Genomic DNA, 16,799 nt, shown 5'->3' on the forward strand with positions numbered 1-16,799 from the left:
GGCAATTTGATTTGTTTTGTTATTGTTATTGGTGACCTGTTCTGTCTAAATGTTTAATGTTGAGCGATTTGCAGTGTCAAATTTCCCTCGGGATAATACAAGTATTTCTATTTTATTCTATTCTATATCAACTTAATTTCAAGTCAACCATATTTTTTTTTATATCCTTACATACATGCTTCATATTTTGAATAAGCCTTGTCCGTGTATTTTAAAGTTGTGTGAAGAATTTGAACTTATTGGCATTTTAATGATAATATATCGTTCTAAAAAACCTTTTACAAGTTCACCAGTTTAAGGAAACGTTCCCCTATATGAGGTGTTATGTATGTTAGTGCTTCCCTTCAAAGCTATGCACTATGGGTATAAAACCCAGACAGACATTCCTGAAGGATTGCTTTATGTTTTTCAACCAGCATAATTACACCTTCATGTTTGCATAACTCGTTTGTCACCAAAAGTGTTTTCATCTGTCTCCTCTGTCATCTTGCCTCTTCACTTGGCTCACATGTAAACAGAGTAAGGGGGGGAAGTATGTGGCAACGTCCTCTTTGTGATGAGAAGCAACAGTTCTTTCTCAACTTGTCTCGTATTTTCTGAGTAATTACCAAATAGATTATGCAATGATATATCGATGTTGGAAATTCGACACGTAGAAGCTTTTAATATACAAATATTTCACTGGCTCAACAACCACTGTGCTGGAGGGGTTTAGATTAGCAAGGTTCTACAGTATTTGTGTGCGTGTGTGTGAGAGAGAGAGGGAAGTTAATCCCATCAATTCCAAATGACCATGGGTCCAAATAAGACATACATTATACATACAAATCACAATAACTTGATTTTGACTTCAGATGTTGCATGTTTTTGCGGTTGGCACACGTTGCTATGAACTCCTGAGTAAGAGGCATAGCCCTGAATGAGAATGAGACCAGAGCACTTACTTGAGCAGCCCCAAAAAGCCTTTCAAACTGTTCTTTGAAATCTCTGACGTCTATATGACCTCATGAAGTCAATTTAGGAAAAGGTGTCTTGCCTTATAGAAAATTATAGTACCTGTAAAGTGTGAATAGATGAGTCATATATTTGACAACTGCTGTTATTAAATGCAGCAATGCCCTATATTTCAATGAGGGCAGTAAGAGCCATATTATTTACAGTGTCAGGTTATTTACAAAACGCTTAGATTGCATCTTTATTTCTGTGTGTGACACAACTTCACTTTCCAAGAGAAAGCTTTGATTTGCTCCATTTGAGGTTGTTAATTATTTGCTTAATTCATTCTTGCTGAATTCATTTTTGCTTATTTATCCCACTCTTTTGTCCCTCTCAACAGCCTGTGAACAACGCAGATTTTATCATTCCAGTGGAAATTGACGGAACGGTTCACCAGGTACGCACATGCTTTAATAACCATTCAGTGTACATCCACATCAACCGAGGATAAGTTGCAGATCTTGCAATTGTAGAAGTATCTATTTTTACATGCTTGCTGCAATGTTGCTCCGACTCTGAGAATAATCGTAGGTGGTACACCAGTAACCAAAATATGTAGTAAAGTTAAAACAAATTTAAATGATAAAAAATCTTTAAAGGCCGGCGGCTGGGTGGCGTAGCGGTCTAAGCGCTCATCACCAACGCGTGAGACACCGGTATTGAATACGGCTGTCAGCGTTGCCTCCGGCTTGGGCCGGCCATCATACTGACTCAATTGGCAGAGTCAGCGGGAGGGGAGTCGATGGGTGGTAATCTGGTCGTTGTAAACAGCAACTCCTACAGGTCGGTCAGGGCGCCTGCACAGCAAGGACAGGAGATGTCAAGGGTAGTGTGAGCCTCCCACACGTTACACCTCGCCAATGAGAGTCCGCGCTGGCAGGTGAAAAGAAGTGGCGGGCTGACTCCGCATGTATCGGAGGGGACATGCGATAGATTCTTCAACCCTCCCTACAACCGACCAGTGGGGGGCACATGCGGAGACAGACAGGGGAGGGGGGAATTGGCACGACTAAATTGGGATGGGAGAAAAACAGAAAAAGAAGGAGAAAAGGTGGATACTTTTTTTTTATCTTTAAAGGCCCAATCCGAAAATCCAAACATAAACAAATGAGTAGAACCCCACAACAGAGTTGTTGTGTTTTGTTGTGTCTTCACTGACTGACATACGGACTAACACTTCACAACAGGTAAATATTTGTTTTTAATCGCATTTACTGTAATTGTATTTGTATTGTATTAGAATGTATTTTCTAACCTAATATTCATGGAATGCAATTGTACCTTCAAAGCATCAAATTGATTTGCATAGAATTCATTATTAAATATATTTCTACCTCCTCATACTGTACTTTCCATCTGGACTTGTGCCCCCTCTCTTTATTTTAATTTTAACTAAACTAAGTTCTATGAACTGTCTGAAGTAGGGATTTGAACAACACAGTTTTTTTTGCTAGTCAACGTGTTCTGATGTAGACCTATCAACTTAAAAAAACACACTATGTTATATGGCTTAATTCACCACAATATGTATCTCAAATTATTGCCTATTTATTTTACCATATCAGATATGAATTAGCTTTTTCCAAACTCACCGCCATTCCAATAGTCTCTGCGCTGTCCTTTCAGCACCACAATTGCGCAGAGATGGATGTTCACACTGTTGTGTTCTGTATAACAGTATGTGGCTGTTATGTTTTTAATTCCTTTTTAATGAGGAGTATTCGGTTGTTGAACAGTGTTAATGTTGTGTTAGTCTCTGCCAGAATTGTGTCCATTTTGATGGATAGAAAAGTTTAGAGAGGGTGAACTGACATATTATGTTACCACCCGCAAAGCTGTCGTTTCTCCAAAGGCACGATTACATTAGATTCTAATAAAAAATAAACCAATAGACAGTAATACCTTTCCATCAAATTTATATCTGTTCATTGACGGAGAAATAGTTGCATACCGTTTGCAGCCTAGTTGTGTATCGTATTCATTATTCAGCACAATCTTCAACTCACAAGGTACAGGCTTTTCCATTCCTTTTTATAGGAGCACCTAGCAGTGACAGGCCTCCATTACAGTGCTCCACAAGATTAGTAAACTTCCGTCTTGTTATTCCAGTGGTTTACAATGGTTTGCAGCCTGTAGACTAATATGTAGGCCATATACCATTTTCTTGTTCTCTGACAATAAGTAAGGGATAATGTATAGCTACGAGGTCATTGTCGCAAAATAATTGACCGACACGGAGTTTAGAACACCGAGGCGCCTCGCCGAGGTGTTCTTTAAACGTAGTGAAGGTCAATTATTTTGCGACAATGACCGAGTATAGCTATACATTATCCCGCTTATTACATGGCTAACTTACTAACAATATACCTAATTCATTTTACACCATCGACAAGACGAGATCAAATGCAGACGCAGTTCTGTTCTGTCGCTCCGCTGTCATCGCCGGCAGCTTCGCCAGCAGCCGGCAGGTGTGTCTGATTGGCTGCACTGATGCAGTGTGTGTCAGTGGGCTTGATTGCTAGAGCTGCGCACAGCGGTCATTATTGCTCGGCAGAGGTCCGCTATCGAGTAATAACGGACCTCTGACGAGCGCTATTGACCAATCACAATCAAGCATTTCGGCGAATGTTAAAACGCCATGAAATAAGGTTTAATAATCTAATCTAATATTTGTGTGATGTTCTGGAAACCAAATCAGTTTTATAGAGCAGAAAGTGTGATGCATGATACTTATTATCCATGTTCAAAACTCATCTTAAAAAAATGCTCACGTCTCTCCTACAAATAAAAAATTGCCCATGTTCAAGATTTTGTAAATGGCTAAAGTCTATCTAATGAATTCCTCAGACATAAGAATGATATATAGCCTAAATATGACATATTTTGCATAAATGAGGAAGAAGGAGCGGATACCGCCTCAGTTCCAATATAGTAGTTCAGTTTATAACATAGTTTTCCCTGATCATTAAACTGACATAACCATCATTTCCACAGTCAAAAGATACCTATTAGTTATTAATGTGGAAATATGTTTAATATGAACAGTGTGTGCAAAAAAAAGAAAAAAAAAGCCTTGCGATTCACGTTTTTATTCAGTATCTCCACAAACGCCTGCGAGTTACCAGTAGCTGCATTTGTATTTGTCATACCAGGACAACCCATGACATCTCATGACAACTTTTGAACAGATAAATTATATCTATAAAGCATATTCGTGGAATTGGCACATCGGTGAAGGTAGTGACGTAGGAGAGGAGAGGAGAGGTGGGCAGCACACTGTGCTCTCAGTGAATGAGGGAGAGGAGTGCAGCACATCTCGGGTTGTGGTTCTGAAATAGGTTTTCAAAGGCCATGCGCGTGGTGATAATAAATATAATAATTTTGACGTGCATAACTCATGATGGTGAGTTAAGACAAGCTTTCTCCAGGCGTTTGAAAATGTCGGGGAGAACTTGCTCATCATGGAGCAGCCGAGATACGAGAGAAAACTCTTTTCTGTGGGTCCAAACGAAGAGACAGAGCAGTCCTATTGGTAGCTTTTGATGGCGAACACGGTGGTGGTGGCCAGGGCGGAGCGAGCTGCATCAATGGAGCTCATAACATAAAAATACGTTTTTTTCTTCTGGATAACTGGATAACAAGCATATTAGAGTATAAAAATATCTGCGTCCATCTCATTATCTGTGCTTTCCCAAATTCATATTTGGATTCAGGTTTATCCCTAGTACGTATTACAAATAAGTACATACAGTATATTACATAATCATAGTAGTGCTGTGGCTGTGTAGTGGCGACCGCAATAATAAAACGTACATGTTTTCTGATGAGACCATCAAATGGAGATCTTGGCGATTGGCACTTTAAACCACTGCTTCAGCCTGATCTAAGCACACAGTGCTACCTGACAGCGAGGTGGCCTTCTCCTTTGACAGCTCCAAGCAGCAGGTGGCTATTTCAGTGGCCTGACGACATGAGCAAGCATGGCTTGCTTCTCAGAAATCACCGGCCATCAATCTCAGGCTGTAGCGCTTACAGCACTATGCCTCGTTCCAGCGGTGGAAAGTAAAGTATTTTTACTTAAGTACTGTACATAAGTACAATTAAGAGGCAGTTGTACTTTGCTTGAGTATTTTCATTTTAGGGAACTTTATACTTTTATTCTACTACATTTCAAAGGAAATATTGTACTTTTCTACTCCACTACATTCATCTGAACCCATCACCTTTGATACACAAGTACATTCAATATCAAATACATCTCTACTTTTACTTAACCTGTGTTTGGGGGACCCTCCTGTTTTTAATCATAAATTGATCAATACAGACCGTATTAATTAATGTTGTGTTTCTTTTTCAAATGTAGCCAATAGTAAATACCTTAACCCTATCAAAACAGCAGTCAAAGTGTATATTTTCAGCACTACGTTTGTTTACCGATATTTTTAAGATTTACCGAAAATAAGAATTTATCGGAAAAATGCTAATTCGATCTCTCTTTTATCGTAAAACCGTGAGGAAATGACTGGATTTAATACTGCCATTGGAAAGAGGAGCTTTTTCCCTATCCATAGATGTATGATTTGGCCATAATAAGGTCAAGGTCAAGTTCAAGGTCAAATATGAATTTATAATTCAAATGATTATAATTTATTACTGTATCTACAAATCCTTCTGTTTAATCATCTTCCCTTTATTCATTTGCTTAGATTTTCATTTGTTTGGTGTCCACTTGATCTCAAGAAAGTGGTGAATGAGCTCAGTGAGCGAGCTCGGTGGTTGCACAATTGTAACATGGTGTTATTCACCGGCAATGATGCAAAAATAATTAATAATTTATATTCTCCTTTGTTTAATCACAATTTACTCAAGCCTAGTAACAGACACAATATTTCCGACACTGGGAATACATACCCCCAGGTACCTAGATGTTCCTAGATACCAAGAACATGCAAATGGACCTTGTAGAAGTGGAGCAATCTTCCATTTACTTGGTCATGTACCTTTAGGCGAAATTTCTGAAAATAGTCCTACAGCTTAACAGGGTCGAATTTTTAATGGGGGACTAGTAGTATTTTATCTGGGTATTTCTACTTTTACTTAAACTTTGTACTTCCTCCACCACTGCCTAGCTCAGTGGCATTGTGAAACAGATGCAAGTGTAGCTTGCTGGTTGTGAATGGTAACTGCAGCCTGTGCTACTCCCAGAAGACAGAAGAGCCTTGTTGTCCGTAGGGCTTGGGTCTGGTTCAAGTAATCCAGGATAGGCTTGTTTTAAAAAGGGGGAAAGCCTGTTCGGGATGACTTGGTTCAGAAACAAGGCCACCAGCATCACAGGAGCAGAAATAAAGAAATATAATATATAATAAAGCTTGGTCTTGTTTTTTAGTTTTCTTTTACTGGAAATATTGAATTAAAAGTGATTAATTTGATTATATTTAATAAAATGCAGATAACTCAAAAATAGAAACTGTAATATAAAGGTAAAGGACCTTGATGCGCACGGGAAAACGCAATGAAAATTATTTCGTATTGTTATTAAATCTTTATTGAATGTAGCGGTATACCATATCAATAGCAACTAACCTTATTGGGATTGAAAAGTTCAATTGATGAGGCATTTTAGTTGAATAAACTACTTTTTGGATGAAGCCAAGCTTTGGAATAAACTCTGGATTTCACACTTGTCTCCTCCCAGGTGTACGTGCTGAAGCGACCCCACGTTGACGAGTTCCTCAAAAGGATGGGGGAGATGTTTGAGTGCGTTTTATTCACTGCAAGCTTATCCAAGGTGAGATAGCTGCTCTAAATACCACCGCAACTGCTGCTGGACATCACAGGCAGATTGGCATTAACAGTTGGGCATTAACTACTGCACATAAAAACAGAACACCAAATGTTATGATTAGGGTTACGGACAGACTAGATCTATTTTTTGCCCTTTCTAATTTACAACTCTTTTAGTCACACACACAGACACACACACATGCTCTATTTCAGGACAACAGCTAAAATCTTTTTATATTGTTGTATATTTTTTGCTTTAAAAAAAAAAAAAAAAAAAAAATATATATATATATATAAGAATTTACTGGCATGAATGCACAAGTTTGGAATCTTGATTCTCGTGTATGTGTGTGGGTTTACATTTACATTTGGTAATTTAGCTGCCACTTGTATCCAAAGTGACTTACAAGTTCTGTACAACAATTCAGCAGGAAGGATACAACTCTGGCAGCTAAGTAACATTGTTCGTCAGTCTTGAGTGCATAGTAGTATAGACAGATTAGCATAGTAGGTAGTAATATAGGAAAGGTAGATTACTTAGTAGCAAAGTGCATGATAGTAAAAAAAAAAAAAAAAAACAGTACAAAGGTTAGTAGTTATCTTTTGTGTGGGTTTACACCTGTTATCTTGCAATGGCTGCTGTGACACCCCACATTTCCCTGAGGGGGATTAATAAAGTCTGTCTCATCTATTCTGTGGCAGTATGCAGATCCAGTCTCGGACCTGTTAGATAAATGGGGTGCCTTCCGGTTTCGTCTCTTCCGGGAGGCTTGCGTGTTCCACAGAGGGAACTACGTGAAGGATCTGAGCCGCATGGGCAGGGAGCTGAACAAGACCATCATCATAGACAACTCCCCGGCCTCCTACGTCTTCCACCCGGACAACGCCGTACGCTCCTTTTCATTCCTCTCGTCTATTCTGCAAAACCTCAAGTCTTTTTAAAGAGCAACCATGCACCGAAAATAAATCTGTACAGAGGCTGCCAGGTTAACCGCATGCTATTGCTACTGCAATCTGTTATTGGCTGATCGTGTGTGATGTAGGTCCCCTCAGGGTGATATCCTACATCACGGGTAACCAAGATCGGACAAAAGTGTGCATTTAACGTTCCCACTACCTACGTTGGGTTGTGGTGGCCATTAGGGGCCATGTGGTAGGGTATGCAGCATCGGTATTGTCAATACCTGGAGCTCACATCAAAGGGGCACAAGTCTGTTGAAGTTGCAATGCTGTTTGAGGGGCATTATGAGCCAGGTAATAAATGTGTAGTGTGTAATTCAATAGTGTAAGTATTTATAGGCATGTTATACTTTCTTTTGGCAATGGGAGTGGGTTTCTTAATTGAGTGCTCATCATTAGGGCAAAAGTTATCATTATAGAATTGTGTGTGGTTCCTCTTTAACGACACTCTAAGCTGTGTAAACGTGATTCTTGAATGTGTTTGACACACACAGTGACTACTACTACTCTTCTACGCTAACGACACACTTCTCTTTTTAATTTAATTCCCTCCCTCCTCAAACCTGCAGGTGCCTGTAGCTTCCTGGTTCGACGACATGTCAGACACTGAGCTCCTCGATCTCATCCCGTTCTTTGAGAGACTAAGCAAAGTGGACGACGTATATGATATTCTCAAGCAGCAGCAGAGGGCTGCAAGCTAACAGAAGAGGAAAAACGAGGAATCACCAGCGACTGTCGATGCATAGCCCCTTTCGAGACTGTGATGCACCGAGTGAATACACCGTCCCTTATACCTCCATTGAATAATCCTACAATTAAGTCCGTCTAGCTTTTCTCTATCAAAACGCTTGTCGTACAGGTGTCGCAAAGACATTTCAAAGGTACTCAAAGGAGCTTTCAAACCCTAGCGTTTGTCTGTCCGAAACCCTCGTGCAACTGTGAGTACCTTTGACATTTCTTTGCGACACCTGTACGACAAGCATTTTGATAGAGAAAAGCGAGACAGACTTAATTGTAGGATTTTTAAATGGAGGTATAAGGGACGGTGTATTCACTCGGTGCAACACAGTCCCAAAAGGGGCTAGTCGACGCGGGGCCACGGAGCTGCTTCCCACCACTCAGGACCAGTTAGTGTCTTGGTCAACATCACCTGCCCTTTTCCATTCGACAGAATATAAGCCTGGGATGTGTAAAGAATCACACCATTCTACAATAACCATTAATTATTTCCTTACTGTGCATTTTTTTGCCTTTTTTCTTTTCTTTTTTTTTATCAGCATTTGAATGTCCTCTCATACAAGATAGCAAATGATTGAATACTGTTTGGAGATTATTGGCTGTGAACTGAATCTTATTTTTCACTTAAATTCTGCCATAAATGCCCAAGTATGTACTAAATGACAATCATCAAAAGTAGTTGGTTAGGATGTTTCTAGGTTTTATATAGTTGTTAATTTATTTTCTTCAGCATGTTAAGACAACTACTATTATACACTTATATCAACATTGTGTGGAGTTATGATTCTTAACCTAAGAACAAACTGGATTCATGGGCAGAGAGCATAGCAACCTATGAAGTAATTAACTAATTGGATGCAGTTAATTATATTACAGATGACTGATATTGTTTATTACGATCACCAATACTGGAATCAAATTACCAACTTATTATGACCCCTTTTATCTGTAATGTGTATTACATTATGTCCAATCAGACTCAAAATGCAATAGCCCCAGCTCATTTGAACTAGTTAACTACATAATTGCCAAAGCGACAATTCTTCATTTGTATTTAAAAGAAAAAAAATACTAGGCAAGCCTACTTAAGCTGGACCTGGTCACGCCGCTCACACATGCATGTTTCAGCAATGGGGAGGCAGCCAGCCAGTCAAGTCGGTCAAGAGACATTGCCTCGTCCTTGCACCCTCCGGATCCGGCCAAAAAGAGACCGTAACTCCGCTTCCAGCTTTCTACACATAGAACGATCACAGACTGCGGTTCAACCCCTATCTGGTGGAGAGACCTACAAGTGCCATTTTGTAGACCTGTGAGATTATTTTTGTATATACAGTATATATCAGGATTTTGGGCTTTTTATCAAGATTTGATTTGTTTTTAATAATGCTATTTTACCTGTGTCAAAGATGTAATGTTTTATGTTTTTAGATGAAACTGATAAAAAATAAAATGGGCCACAGAATAATGATGTTTGTATGAGGAGGGTCAAGTGGTTTTTTTATCGGCAAAGACATTATCTTATTGAGAAGTCTGTGACATTTGGTTTCAAAGCACACGTTGTTGCCTCCGTTTGTCACACTTGAATATGAGCTGTTTCATGTACAGAACTGGTTACTAGGGATGCAGCAATACCACTTATTTTGAAGTATTATTTCTGCCAATAAAGATCACCCACCAGATCCGCTGTACACAAGTCCTGGATCATTATAAAAAGATGTTTGATACAATCCATGTTTCTCCATTAGACAGATCTACAGAACATCTGTATGTAAGAAAATGCGATTCTGCCATCAATGTCATTTTGCTTTGATTTCTGACTAGGCTACATATGGCTCTTGATAACATTATAGTATTCAAGAAATTCTCTGACTTGAGACCCTGATTTAGCTTAGTATTGGCCTGATATCTGATACCAGTATTGATCTTGGTGCATCCCGACTGGTCACTGCATCTATACAATCTGCAATCGGTAGTCTTATCAGTTTGATCGGGGGGTCGTCTCAGACTTTCCTAGCTGTGATTTACTTTGTCACAAGCTGGTATGAATGTGTTAACTGTGTGTGTGCATGCGCATGCCTGTGTTTGTATTTCAGTGTGATTATGTCAGTTTGTGACAGTAAGAAAATATGAAATCACTTTGACAATACAGTACGTAAAAGAAAATGTAACCCTTTTACCCTTTTGAAATGATTACTTAACTTTTATACTGTATGCAACAAGTATTAACATTGAGACTCAAGTAAAGAGACTGGTTAAAATAAGTGAGTTTATAAATTGCTGCTGATAAATGTTGAAATTGAAAACAAACAAAAAAATACATATTTGCATCAATAAAGCATGTTTTATTGAAAGGTCATATTTCACTGCCATAAATATTGCATACAACACTAACGTCCAAATACAACATGACGGTATTGGAAACAAGAAAAATGGAAACATGGAATATACAGACTTCATATGAAAACAATTTTCATTCCTCATTAAGTTCAAATGTAACACCCACCCAACTTGGCATTTCAACAGACTATACCATGCATGATTATTCCATAAATCATCGCAGTGATGTAATATTCAGTTTACGGCTGTCTTTTTTTACCCAATTTTGGCCCAATGCGTTCACCGGTACATTACAAGCCGCTTAGTGCTGGACGCAACTCTTTCTTTGTAGAACCTTATATGTTCTATGTTCATCAAAACATCAAAATGTAACAAAAGTCTATACAAGGGACAAAATCATGAAAAATACACATGAAAATGCTAAAAGTAGTGAACTTTGTCATTCGAAAACCTATTGTATAACAAACTTTAGTAAACCTGCTAAAATTGGAACAAAGACTAAACTTGAGATACATAGTGAGCAGGAAAATATTAATTTCAACAATGGGAGATGAGCATGGTATCAATATGGCAACGCCTCAAATTAGTATCCCCTTGTACTATGTTTTACACTAATTGGAGCACTATCACAATAGCCACACAAACCATGCTTTGATATGGGAGAATTCTACATGTGCAAATTCTAGTTGAGCACAATATGTATCTCAAGTTGGGTTTATACCCTGGGCACATGTTGCAATCAACTGCATTCTTCACCAAGTACAAACAAAAGAAAGTGTCTGATATATATATATATATATTATTATTATTATTTTGATTACACATCAGATGATCAAAGTACTTCAACTGAGACTTATGACAAGGGCAAGGAAGAGTCATGTTCTGTGTAGGACAATAATGAGACAAAAGAAAAATCTCAAAACTTTTGCCAAATCCTACTGTGAAATATATAAACCAAAATCCGATCTGGTTTAAATATTCCAATTCACAACTTGTCATTGAATCTGCATTGCACTCTTAAAGCTAGACTAAGGATTATGGCCTTTTTACTTCTACTTGTCAATGTATGGCCAAGGCCACCACTTCTGTTGTCTATCTATATTATTGAACAATCAATCCATCTTGAGTGGGTGATGGCAGGTGGGAGATGAGTCACTCATGGATCACCTGTGAAATGAGAGTAGAGGAAACATGTGACCGGGGATATCCATCATGATCGACCTTATTCTGTCAAAACATCTTCTTGTTTACTATGTCCTTCACACAATCCAGCATACCAGTTTTTACCGGATACAAATACAATGAGATTTGAAGTGACAGTTGTAACTGAATGAAGCCTGTGATGATCCTCCTGTAACATATTTAGATTATGTTTATATTTTAGACATTTAGAAGTGACCAGAGATGTATGTATGCCTATGTATGCCTATGTATTCCCCAAGTGGTTCCCAACAACCGGTCAGCAACCTGGTACCAATCTGTGGAATATTGGCGACCAGGCCGCAGGTTGTGTGGACAAACATGCACATCTCTTGCATTTTTGTGTGTTTTCCTTCTGAATTACGGGCACTTCATTGTAATGGTATGCTCTCTTAACACAACCTTTTGGTGGGAGGGTATGAGTTGTCAAACTCAGATTATGATTCATGTCTGCAGCAGTCAGAATCCATGTGTGATTACTCATGCAGATCCCCACAAAGGACACATCAAAAGTCTCTGGATAAGCTATCAAAAGTAATGATCGTCACAGTCAGCTAGCCTAGCAAAAAGAAGACCCGTTTGGATAACCTTTTCAGCCCTCGGAAGAGATCAAAGGTCTCACACGGAGCAAGAGAAGGACAGGCTGAGACTGTGCGTGAGAGAGGGAGAGCTTTGTAATATTTGCCCAATATTGAACTTGTGATCGGCCCCTGTTCAAAGGAGGAAACTATACTGACCCCAACTGCTACCGCCCAATTTCAATTTTACCCTGTATAGCAAAAGTGCTAGAGAGACTAGTTTGCAAACAACACACAAGCTTTCTAGAAACCTACAACATACTTTCGGAAAACCAATCTGGCTTCCGCTCAGGGCATGGATGTGAGACTGCTACGATGAAAGTCCTCAATGATGTCCTCAATGCCCTTGACTCCAAACTCTACTGTGCTGCTGCCTTTATAGATCTGGCCAAGGCCTTTGACACTGTGGATCATGAACAGCTTTTGGAGCGGCTGAGAGACATTGGTGTCACTAATCACAGTGTAGCATGGTTCGAGAACTACCTCTCTGATCGCACTCAGTCAATAAAAACCGACAACCTATTAACCCAGTCCCTATCCATCTATAAGGGGGTCCCCCAAGGCTCCTTACTAGCTCCAATCCTCTTCTCCATCTATATACAACATAGGCCAGTTCGCTGGAAACTCCCTAATTCACCTCTATGCTGATGACACAGTCCTGTACACCTCTGGTCCCTCCCCGGATGCTGTCCTGAAAACTCTCCAGGAGAGCTTTCTAAAAATCCAAGCTGGTTTCTCCGCCCTTTGCCTGGTCCTAAACACCAGCAAGACCAAAGTTATGTGGTTCGGCCACAAGGGTACCTCCCAGACTGGCACCATTGTAGCCGCCGATGGCAAAAAGCTTGAACTGGTCACCTCTTATAAATACCTGGGAGTGTGGATCGACACCAAACTCTCCTTCTCTGAACACCTAACTAAACTGCAGGCCAAAGTCAAAGCAAGGCTTAGCTTTCTGTATAGGAACCGTTCCTCCTTCACTAGATCTGCTAAACTCACCCTGGTCCAGATGACTGTCCTGCCGCTATTTGATTTTAGCGATGTAATCTACCGCTTAGCCCGTAAAGGTGATCTAGAGCGCTTAGATATCCTATATCACTCCGCCATTCGCTTCGCTACCAATGCCCCCTACAGGACCCACCACTGCGAGCTATACTCCCTAGTAAACTGGCCCTCCCTGGAGATTAGACGCAACATCCACTGGCTGGCCTTTGTATATAAAACACTTCTAGGCCATAATCCCCCTTACCTTACTTGCCTAGTCCACCCTCGTCCACTCCCAAATTACCACACCCGGTCAGCCACACATATCCTGGTAAACGCCCCCCATGCCAACTCCTCACAAGGCCGTTCCTCCTTTCAGTATGCAGCAGCTGATAGCTGGAACACACTACAAAAAACCTTAAATATGGAAACGTTTATTTCAATTCGATTGTTTAAGGAAACTTTAACAAACTCCCTAGAGCACTCATGTAGATGTTTCTCCATGTGCTAACACCATGCTGCCACTATTGTTCTGTTGTCCGCCAGTTGTTGTTCAGTTCAGTTGTTGCTCTGTATGTATGTCCTGCCTTTTTAATAATGTTCCTTTGTGTTTTATTTTTATTTATTTGATTTTATCCCCCATCCCCTTTCCACTAGGGGGCTTTTTACCCCCAAATAGGCCGTTATTGAAAATAAGAACTTGTTCTTAATTAACCTGCCTATTCAAATAAAGGTTTGATGATGATGATGATGATGATCAAGATCATGTTACACATGTCCAACATAAATACTTCATGTCATCAAAATGATACCAATGTTAAAAGTGTATCTAATGAAAAAGTTAAATAAAATATATTATAGCCTAAATGATGCCTTCCAAATACAGTAGGTGGTATCCGAACCTCAGCCCTGACCCCTCTACCTTGTCTGAACATTTTAGACTACACTACTGATTAATGGATGAGTTATTTCAAGCATAATAGTCTACATGGATGAATAATGAATACGCTGGAGTGTCTAGTCAGTGTAAATCGTGAAAATATGTTCAGAGCAACAGTAGAACGACTACACCAATACAGAATGAGTAAAAATAAATAAATAAAGAATTGTCACTTGTAATATTCAAATATCAGCTACAAGCAGTCTTAAGAGTGCTCTTTCTGTCTGTCTTTCTGTCTGTCTTTCTCTCCAGGCTCTGTTCTTAATCAATGCTAAATCTGTGCAAACGTTTTAATTCAATGTGTAGTAAATTTATAGTCGCAATAAAAATTATTCAGATTTACAGTCTAGTGAGTTTACAAGCATCTACGTATCCCTAAACTGGGTTAATGCCTTTTTCTTTTATAGGCAACGCAATGCTACCAAACATAGTTTACTATCTGACTTGTGCCTGTAAATAGCCCTCGAAGCATCTTTGGAAATGTGTTCCAATCACTTGACCTACATGCCCATGGATGGAGCTGACCATAAACACCTAATATAAATGAATGCAGCTTAAGTCACGTACTGTATGCTGCGCAACGTGTGGCCAAATCACACGGCAGCACAGCTTGCAGTTATTTTGATATGGTTTATATCATATCATAAAACATTATGGTATCATTCTGGGAAACCAGGACGACCCCAAAAACTATTTTTCACTGCCGATACCGAGTCCCAATTCCTGCACATTCAGTATCAGCTGATACTCGAGTACCAATCCGATCCATTAGTTTTACCGAACAGTATAGTATAGTATTAGACCATCTGTTTGGGGCTACTGGACAAGAATGATTTCAATAATCAATTTCCATTAGAGACATCCAAGATGCTTCTATGAGTTAAACATGCAGCATGCCAAGTCCCTTTGTTTTGATTTCTAGCATGTTACACGTGGTTATCCGATTTTAGTATTGGGGAAATTCTCTGTTTTAGCCTTGTATCGGACCGATACCAATAAGCAGTGTGGGTGCATCCCCATGGGAAACCGATGAGGGCTTTTCTGTTAGTAGTTTAATAAACACATTAAGTTTATTTCAATTCAATTCGTCTTCTTCTGACACACTTGTGATTTTTCTACACAATTTGTTTGGGCAAAAGCCTGAACCATTAATTTTTTACTCCACCAAATTGGTAATTTCCTAAATTGCAATAAATTAAAGAAAATGTAAACGGAAGAACATAAATTATTATGCACACTGAACTTGCAATGGCCTTAAACCGTAAATAGTTCTGACAAAATGTAGCCCATGTTCATGAGATGTCCTCAAAAGGAATTTTAGCAGTATTTCACATACATGTATTATGTAGTAGTATGAGTCACTGTGAAGTATTACTGTATGTGTCATGAGTTTTGGTTAGTTAAGAGTTGGAGTGTAAAGATGCTAGCAGCTATGCAAGTATTTCCTTTACTAAATGTCATACATTTCTATTAACCCTGGTGTTGTGTTCCGTGATTACAACTTTCCTCCAAAAAGATAGTTTATTCATCCGATTGCCATAAGGCTTCATGCATTCCTCCTCATTAGCCATCTGAACATAAATGATACAATTAGTTATCACCACTTTCATTGCATTTTTCATTCAAACGTTGTTTCCGGTTAGATCAGGAAAATCATGGCTGACCCCGCTCACCCAGGTCACAGCCTCTTCACCATGCTCCCCCACGGCAGGCGGCTACGGCTGCCCAAGAAACTAAAGACCCGTCACAGACTCAGCTTCTTCCCCTCAGAAGCTCGCCTGTTAAACAAGTCAGGTGTCCCCCCCTGTGTTTACATAAATGGCAAATAAAGTAATCTGAATCTGAATCTGGTCAAATTGAAAATGAATGAGTAAGACTATAATAAAGCATATAGTACTACATGGTAGTATGGGGTATTATATGGTAGTATGGGGTACTATATGGTATTATATGGTACTATACAGTATGTTACTACATGGTACTACATGGTAGTATGGGGTATTGAGTAGTATTACATGGTACTACATTGTACTAACTACAGGGTACTACAGGACAAGGTACTAAGAGGGTGGTAATACAGTTAAAGGGATAGTTCTGGAACCCATTTGCTGCTACTAACCAATGATGTTGTTGATCGATAGTCCTTTCTCAGCACAACCCATGCTGTTCCTCATACTAGCTCCAGCTACTGTAGGTAGCCATAAACCAGTGCAAAGTCAATGAGGTCAAGCTCCTGTCTGTACACCGGCAACTGATATCTACTCGACAGTGTGTACCGATCCACA

General features: G+C 39.4%; 2 protein-coding genes across 3 annotated transcripts in view; one reads left to right on the plus strand and one right to left on the minus strand.

Moving 5' to 3' along the window:
• LOC311224416 (carboxy-terminal domain RNA polymerase II polypeptide A small phosphatase 1-like) overlaps positions 1-8,544 on the plus strand; it is a 172,267-nt gene extending 163,723 nt beyond the window's left edge. For both annotated transcript variants that reach the window (XM_084309386.1, XM_084309387.1), the window contains exons 4-7: positions 1,337-1,393; positions 6,692-6,784; positions 7,483-7,668; positions 8,310-8,544. In XM_084309386.1, the coding sequence (XP_084165512.1) occupies positions 1,337-1,393; positions 6,692-6,784; positions 7,483-7,668; positions 8,310-8,441 (468 nt within the window). In that variant the 3' untranslated portion in view covers positions 8,442-8,544. The remainder of the gene's footprint in view (positions 1-1,336; positions 1,394-6,691; positions 6,785-7,482; positions 7,669-8,309) is intronic.
• A 3,388-nt stretch (positions 8,545-11,932) lies between these two features.
• Positions 11,933-16,799, minus strand: part of LOC311226001 (obscurin-like protein 1) — a gene marked incomplete at its 5' end in the record, with an annotated part of 184,166 nt that continues 179,299 nt past the window's right edge. Inside the window, one exon of the mRNA XM_084311383.1 lies at positions 11,933-11,982. Coding sequence (XP_084167509.1) covers positions 11,972-11,982 — 11 coding nt within the window. The 3' untranslated portion in view covers positions 11,933-11,971. The remainder of the gene's footprint in view (positions 11,983-16,799) is intronic.

Source organism: Notolepis coatsorum (genome assembly GCF_963971535.1).
Source record: "Notolepis coatsorum genome assembly, chromosome: 3".
Taxonomy (NCBI): domain Eukaryota; kingdom Metazoa; phylum Chordata; class Actinopteri; order Aulopiformes; family Paralepididae; genus Notolepis; species Notolepis coatsorum.